The sequence below is a fragment of the Dendrobium catenatum genome, unplaced genomic scaffold (genome assembly GCF_001605985.2).
Source record: "Dendrobium catenatum unplaced genomic scaffold, ASM160598v2 fragScaff_scaffold_370, whole genome shotgun sequence".
In the NCBI taxonomy this organism is placed as follows: domain Eukaryota; kingdom Viridiplantae; phylum Streptophyta; class Magnoliopsida; order Asparagales; family Orchidaceae; genus Dendrobium; species Dendrobium catenatum.
Genome location: NW_021318832.1, coordinates 2403699 through 2412005, shown reverse-complemented (window position 1 = coordinate 2412005; position 8307 = coordinate 2403699). Strand labels below are relative to the sequence as shown.

General features: G+C 36.0%; 1 protein-coding gene across 1 annotated transcript; it reads left to right on the top strand.

The window, feature by feature from the left end:
• Positions 1 to 3012: 3012 nt before the first annotated feature.
• LOC110109536 (dof zinc finger protein DOF3.1) lies at positions 3013 to 4525 on the top strand. The gene has a single exon (XM_020840637.2). It carries the CDS (start codon positions 3495 to 3497, stop codon positions 4164 to 4166), a length of 672 nt encoding a protein of 223 aa, XP_020696296.1. The 5' UTR covers positions 3013 to 3494; the 3' UTR covers positions 4167 to 4525.
• The last annotated feature ends 3782 nt before the right edge of the window (positions 4526 to 8307 follow it).

The following is an 8307-nucleotide window of genomic DNA, read 5'->3' as shown; positions in this document are numbered from 1 at the left end:
GCGTAAAGTGACGCATTCTAGTTGATCTCCGAATGACGTTCGACGTCCGCACTGATTAAGTTAGGTTGCAAACTTTTGAAATCTTTTACTTAGAATTATATTGATGTTGATTAAGATTTCTTCATATGAATAAATGTATTCTCAAATGGATTCTTAGTTGGTGTTTTTGTTTTCTTTTAGATGGTGAGATTTCCAAAAAGATGAATGGATTTATTGGATCTAAATTTATTTATGAGTGATGTAACAATTTGGCTAATCCACATAGGATAAGAGAAAAAAAGATAATAGTTGAAAAGAAAATTGGAGGGAACCACTACAAATCTTATTTAATTTATGTTAAGAAAATATAAAAGAAGGATGTGGTTGAATGCCCTCTTGCACAATTATGAGTGAGCCGTACAGATCAAATATGCTCTCTGAGGAATCAAATAAGATAGGGCAAACTATCCCTAAAAGAGCTCGATCAAGAAGGATACTCGATTCCATAATGAGGGATTTGCTTAGAGCAAATTTGCCTCAGTGAAGAGGCATCCACTTTAGGGCGAATTATTACGTCCGATCACCGGACGTCCGGACATTCAATCCAGACGCGACATGTCACCCAAATACACTGGGACCCGGTGTATTTTGGTGACGTGGCGCGTCTGGATTGGTGTCCGGAAGAATTCGAACACCGAACGTAATAATTTGCCCCACTTTAGAGGCATGCACCCACCAGATCCAACGAGCTCAACTTTTAGGAATCATTTTAGAAGAACTCGTCATGAACATAATATTTTACACCAATTAAGTAGGAGCTCATCATCTACCTTATAATGACAACTTCACCAATTAAACCATCGCCTTAGCCAATCAACTCACTTGCCAAAGACACTCAGTCAATGTATTCAATATACTCAAGGGCAATTTAATTGGCGACTTAACCTGAATATACTATTTTTTAATTGGGAGACTTAAACTTTAAGAGAATTGATTCGAGTTGCAACAACTTTTCGACAACTTATTCATGTTAGCAATATGACTTGATCGATTTGATCAACGTAACATTTTGTTTATAAAATTGCTTGGGATAAAAATATTTTGCCCAGAAATAAATGAGGTTTTTATTTTTCTTGCTTGAATATTCTTTAGGAAAGTTACAAAAATGAAAGTTACTTGAAGTTGACTACTCAACAAAGGTTACTTTTATGAATGTTGGAGCAAGTATGACTTGATTTGATTACATTCCTCCACTACTTTATCAAGAAATGGCTTACTTATAAGTTTGGGATCATGATGCTATATTTAATCCTCAATGATTTGTGGCTTATTGGAAGATTTTGATAATCATTGTTTCTCTTTCAATAACTATCAAACAGTTCTCCTTTAGTTGTGTCATTTTCTATCCATAATTTCTCACATTTATAATGATATCTTTGGCACGATCATGATGCTATATTCTCTACAACAAATACACGCTACATTTTCAATACATATCATTTTATTTTTTAGCCCACTTTTTTACCGTGTGTTGAACCATAGCTTTTCTTTGATTTTTCTTGTCATAAGAAACTATATATTATGATCATCAATAAATTTGTTACATTATATGGTTTAAAAAGAATAAGATTCATAAATATAAATTCAATGAGGCATTTTTAGCCCACATATCATTCATTTTATAATGTAAAGTAAACTTTAACATTCATATTTGGAAATTTCTAATGGATATTCTTCCATATGCTTTGGTTATATTTTTAAATTGGATCAAAGAACGCTACTTAGAAGCTATAAATGAACAAAGTTAAGACGATTACTATATTGTTCAAATTCATTCATTTATTTCTTGTCGAGCTCAAATTCTGCTTGAATATGATCTAAGTTATAAAATCTTGTTAAAGCTTATTTATTAATTTTCTTTTTGAGTTTGACCTATAATTGAGCATTAATCAAGCATACTTAATTATATGTTTGATGATAATAATTTAAAAATATACATTAATTACTACCCAAAATTAAATTTATAATTTTTAATAAAAAATCATCATAATTCATTATGTGTTATTAAGTTGTTTTGATGAAATTTATATTATAATAACAAAATATTTAAATTTATCCATTTAGTTATTTATTTAATATTTTCATCATACATATGTATCTTATAATCTATATACTTTTTAAATATATAAACCATAGGAAATTCAATACAATAATATATAATATAATTATCAAATAAAAATTTAAGCTATAATTAAACAACATTTTATCATATTTTTGATAAGCTGGTTTTTAAACAACAAACAAGCATGATCACAAATACAAATGAACAAACGAATTAGTATTCAAAATTGTTCATTTATTTCCTTTAAAATGTTGTTCAATTATATAAATAAACGAATAAAAATGAGCATTATATGAGTGAGTATCGAGCTGCTCATCAAGTGCACTAGTTTATTTATAACCCTAAGGTTTCTCATATAGATATTCTTAAGCCTCTCTAACGTAAAACCGCATTTACCTGGTTATTTGAATAATTCTTCACTAAAACGGTGATATAACTTATATGGTTTTTTATTTCGTGCTACACATCGTAATATGTTGAAAGATCCAATCTTTTTTCGACTTGAGATTAAATTATCTCTTTTAAACTTGATTGCTCTTTTTTGATCGGAAGATAAGCAATAAATCATAAAATATATGCTTGAAATTCATGTCTTAAAGAAGTAATCTTCGCCAAAATTTGGGCCACATGTCCTTTTGAAAGATTGGTTGCTCTTGGTAGGTTGGTGGCATCACTATTATTTATTTCTAGCAATATTATTATGACCTCATATAGAATATTTTTTCAACCCAATCTCTTTCAGAGTCATTTTTATCTCCCTTTTTTATTATATTGAGCTTCATTCATTTTCATAGAGTTAGTATGATTTTAACTCTTAAATTTTACTTGTTAGAGTTTTTTTCTTTCCTTAGAATTTTTACTATCTATAATTCTGTTTTGAGTTGGGCTCTCATCATCTCCACTCACAAAACAAAGAACCTCTCCATCGAATCGATTCGTCTTGGAAAATGAGAAGCCTAGCTATTAAAAAACAAAACAAAACAGGGCAAGCTTTCTAGCAAAGCATCACTGATATCAGAACTGTAGTGGGCAACTTAATATCACGTGAAATCCTAAAGGCCGACCTATATATTCTTCCTTCCACATCCTCGAACCTCACAACCCACCTTCAAGAACCATAGTTGACGAATATATGCCTGTTCATTTGGATTGCGTTCTGAATTTGCTTAGCAAACGCTTTTCATCTTCCTCTCTTCACCAAACAGAAGCTGACCCAAATTGACCCGACGACTGTTAACAGGGACAGAGAAAGTGGGAGAGACACGCATCTCGGCGTTCCATAAAAGGCCCAATCTTTTCTTCGAACTTATCTGAGCCAGAGCTTGAGAGAAAAACTGGAGATTTAAACGCCGGAAAAAGCTGAAAGTTTGCGTCTTTCATCGGTTCTGAGAAGATGCAGGGCACTACGATGACGGCGTTCATGGCGTCGAGGCCGCCGTTGACGGAGCCGGAGCAGAACTTACCGTGCCCGCGCTGCGAGTCGACCAACACGAAGTTCTGCTATTATAACAACTATAATCTCTCTCAGCCGCGCCACTTCTGCAAAGACTGCCGTCGTTATTGGACTAAAGGCGGAACCCTCCGTAACGTTCCTGTTGGCGGTGGAACCCGTAAGAACTCCAAGCGCTCCTTATGCTCCTCCGGAGCCGCTTCCCCCTCTGCCTCCGGCGGCGTCAGTTCCAAACGCCCCTCACCGTCCTCATCAGCCGGCGAGGTTAAAAACTCGGAGCTTTTCTCTTCTTCCGTCCCGACTGTTGACAATGATCACCGGATGCTCGACATGACCGGAAGCTTCAGCTCTCTGCTTTCTTCAACAGCGCAATTTGGGAATTTCTTTGAATGCTTTCAATCTCTTGATTCATTGCCTATTTTGAAGGGTGTGACTCGCCCTATGCGGGAGCCGGAGGCGCAGAGCCCGGCTGAAAGTAGCGGTAACGAAAGCGCAGCAGCTGCGCCTCCTACCGTGATGCCGGAGAATTTTCTTAGCCTACCCGGGGATACAAGCAGCTGGGCCGGCGGGTGGCCTGATCTTTCCATCTACACTCCAGGTAGAAACTTTCAGTGAGAAGGTGAGAAGACTGGAAGAGCAGAAAGAAGTTTATTTTGGCTTTCTTCTTCTTCTTCTTCCTCCTCTTTTGCCCATTAACCTTCCCCATGAAAAATATAATCTTCTAACGATTGGTTTGGATGGATTGCTGAAGGGATTGTGGTTAGTAGATGAATCTTAATAACTGTTGTTTGTAGAAGTTGTGATCTTTTTGGTTTCTGGCTTGGTTTTTAATCTGATTATAACTAGTCTTGGCTTGATTGTGATGGTAGTAAAGATTTCTTCTTTTTTAAAGATTCATCTTTTGACTATCACTACATATAACTGGTTTATGTGTATCCTTTTTCTTCTTATAATGCTCTGTGAGTCTTCATGTATGATTGTTTATTTGTTATTCTTTTGTAATACTGTGGACAGCAGAGCTCACATAGAATGTAGATAATAATATTCTACTAACCATTTTGTTAATTTGTTATGGATTATAATAAGTTCAGAGAGATGGCGCTCTCTTCAATCATATTTGGAACTTTGATTTTACAAACGAAATTCTCTGAAGATTGCTGTAAAAGTAAGTTCTGTTACTCTCTCATGTTGGTTTAATATCAGATTTAAGAAACTGTAGTTCTTCTGCTCTCGTTGAAGGAGACGAGAGGGGGTGGAAAGTTTCTGTATCAAGGGGGAGATAAGATGGACACAGAGGTGGGAGGTCTCTTTTTTGCTTTAATTTGATTGAACTAATGGATATTTGATAATTAAACGGTTAAACCTATGGATTCATTCACCTAACAGTCAAGTTAGTTCTTTTTTATGTAATTATCAGCTTGTTTTAACTCCCGGATTCTCTTTCCTCCTTGGGTTGCCGTTACGGTGGTGGTGGTGGTGGGCGGTGAGATAATCGTCGCCGCCAACTCTCATTGGGCATCATCGCTACTGTACTGTAGTTAAAAATTATAATAATTTTATTATTTTGTATACAACTACTGTTCAAAAATTTCTGCTTAATTTTTTATGCTCTTTAAGTAGTGGTGCAAACGGGTCAAGCAGACTCAACAGTCTACTCGAATTTGACTCGATAACAAACTTACAAGTTGAGTTTATTAAGTTTCGAGCTCAAGCAGATTTTCGAGCTCATGGGATTATGAAGCTTGAGTTCGATCCAGAGGAAACTCAGCTCGATTACTTGTTGAGCGGCTCCACCGCGAAAGGTAGAAGCATGAGCGCGGAAGGCAGACCCGTAAGCGTGGGTGCTGGAGCGGCAGTGCGGGATTGGGCACGGTCATGTGGAACCACGAATGCGGAAGTGGTATTGAAACAAGACTTACCCCTCTCACGAGTTGCTCGCGAGCTCGCACCCATCACGACAAGCCGTGCCTGTGCAGGATATTTGAGCTCGAGTCGAACTTGAGTCATTCTAATTTCAGCCTTTTATCTATAATTTTTTTCCCCTTGTACGATATTGACTCGTTTTTAATTCTTTAGCAGGTATGTATATGGATATTCTTTATTTAATTGTATTTTATCATTGATTGGCTGAATCTATCTTCTTCTGGAAAAATTTTATGCATATTTTGTCGCTATAGCATATTTCATGTTTTTTAATAGTTTTGTTAGAATATTCATCACTGGATAAAAAAAATTGGTCATCTTGATATTATATTTTATGGAGATCTCATTCAGATAAATAAAAAAAATTAAAAATATTTTGTAGGAGATGCAAGATATTTACATAAAAATTAAGAAAGAGAAAAAAATCATGATGTATACTTGGTGGAAATAATTCCAATAGTATATATTATATGTTATAAATGATAATATTCCCTATAATTACCAAAAACAAAGATGAATGAAGTATATATAAATATATTGATGATGGGTTCTATCATGAAAATTGGATAAATCATGTGGTGTTGAATTGATAATAAGAGATCACTTGTAATATGTTTGGTTGCTCCCTTTGCCGGGGCGAATTATTGCGTCCGCTCACCGGATGTCCGGACATTCAATTCGGTGACGTCACGTCACTCATATACATTGGGTCCCGATGTATTTTGGTGACGTGGCGACACCGGATTGGTGTCCGGACGAATCGGGACATCGGACGCAATAATTTGCCCTTTACTGGAGGAAAAGAACAAATGCCAAGAATCTAGCCTAAAGTTTTCGTCAACTTCGAGCACTAGCCTTTGATGGTGATCGCCGACTACGTCTTTGTCGGCATGATTGGAGTAAAACTTGTTTGCGATATTCGTATGAATTATGTTAGGCGTTTTGATTCCAATTTTAAGTTAGTTATTCCTTAGGATCATGTTGTATTTTATTTAGGTTATTTGTGTAGCCTTGTATAGTCGTTGATTAGAGTTGTTTAATTGTTTGTCTATAAATAAGTGTATATGGCTGTAATAGAGAAAAGAGAAGCCAAGTAATAACATTGTAGTTCATTTTTGGCTCTCTCTCTCTCTCTCTCTCTCTCTACATTCAATAATCATAACCCTTCAAGAATCTGAACAAATTGCTATTAGAGCTTGGTGGAGATGATCAAGGGGTAGGAGGAGGAAGCTTATTGTGATCAATAATAGACTGGCGGTGGAGTAGGGGCAGGGTTCATGAGCCTGTAAGAGGTGGAATTGGAGCTTGTGCAGGAGGTTCAGAGCGGGTTCGTACGCACATAAGTGGTGGACCAGAGGTCGCGGTGTAGGCAACACAGGAGATCAACAGTAGGATTGTGCAAGGCAAAGCAGACGGGCTCACCAGCGTGGCCTTCGGACACAAGCATGTGGGTTGTTCGGCCATGGCGTGTCGGGGTTGGACATAGGCGCAAGAAGTGTCGTTGCATAGGAATGGATGTGATGCTCCATAATTTAATTTGGAGGAATTATTCTTTTAATCTTTTAATAAACAACAATCAGAGCTATATAATATCACATATCATTAATAAACATCAAAACATATTTATAAATTTAAAATATTAATATACACATCTATATTCATTCCAAAAAATCATATACCATACTTATAATCTACACAATTATAACATAATTATTTTGTCCTGAGTGCAAAAGAAAAACAAAAAAGAAACATAACCTGAAGAATTATGACCAGCTTCACACCCCTATGCGCCTGCCCTTATCTGAAATCATTTATCATATATAATGAGCTTAAAAAGTCCAGCAAGTCACCAAAATCTATAATTGAATTCAAAGCACGACAAATGAGTAATATACATATCAATAGTCAAATCATAGCAGTTACATTCATATGCTCATTAAATCAATGCAAAAATAATAAAATTTAAATGCAGTTTTAGTATAATATATAAACATTAAAACACTACAGTATGAAAGCCAGTTAAGCAATAAATTAGTATGCGTGTTAAATCTATTAAACAATTGTCGTATAAGTAATACAAATAAGTATAGAAATCAGATAAAACATTGAATCAAAACATTAGTAAAGACTGTTGAAATCAAATAAATATCGTAAAATCATATAGGAAAGTACACATGTTATCCAGACATTCTATATCACGTGCTCAGTATATTACATGCTTAATATAAATACTGTGAATCATTCATATCAGTATCTAAATCGATAATAATAATTGTTGCTGTTGACCTCGATTTTGCCCAGACCCGGGCCTAAAGAGTTGACTTGGTCAAATTGACCAAGCCAGACGTTATAGCCCTCCCCACTGGGTTCAGTGGGCCGAGTCGAGTCTGTCGAGCCCGAGCTTCCTTCGGAGGTCCACAGTTGCATCCTGAAAAATTTGCGGTGGTGGAGAATGATAAAGTTTAACGTCTTAGCATTGTACGAAGATCCAGTACACAAGCAGAAAAAAGAGAGGGTGTAGCATTCATAAGAGACACCAGAGTTTTTACGTGGAAACCCCTGAAAATGGGAGAAAACCACATGGCCTGGCCCAGTTTAAATGAATCCATTAGTATTTGCAGTCTATTACAAATGAGGCCCTTCCTTAAGAGGAATGTATTGACTCGATGTAGCAAATATGCATCATATATAGTATATTACACGGTGGGAGTTGGATGAATTAATATTGACATGTTTATTTGAGGTAGCAAAACCATAGTCGGCGAGCGATATAGATCAGAAGAATCATATTCGGCGGGTGATGGGGTCTGAAGAATCATAGTCGGCGAGCGAC

Bases quoted from the DNA above. Each gene is read 5' to 3' on its own strand.
- LOC110109536 (XM_020840637.2), top strand. From the start codon at position 3,495: ATGCAGGGCACTACGATGACGGCGTTCATGGCGTCGAGGCCGCCGTTG.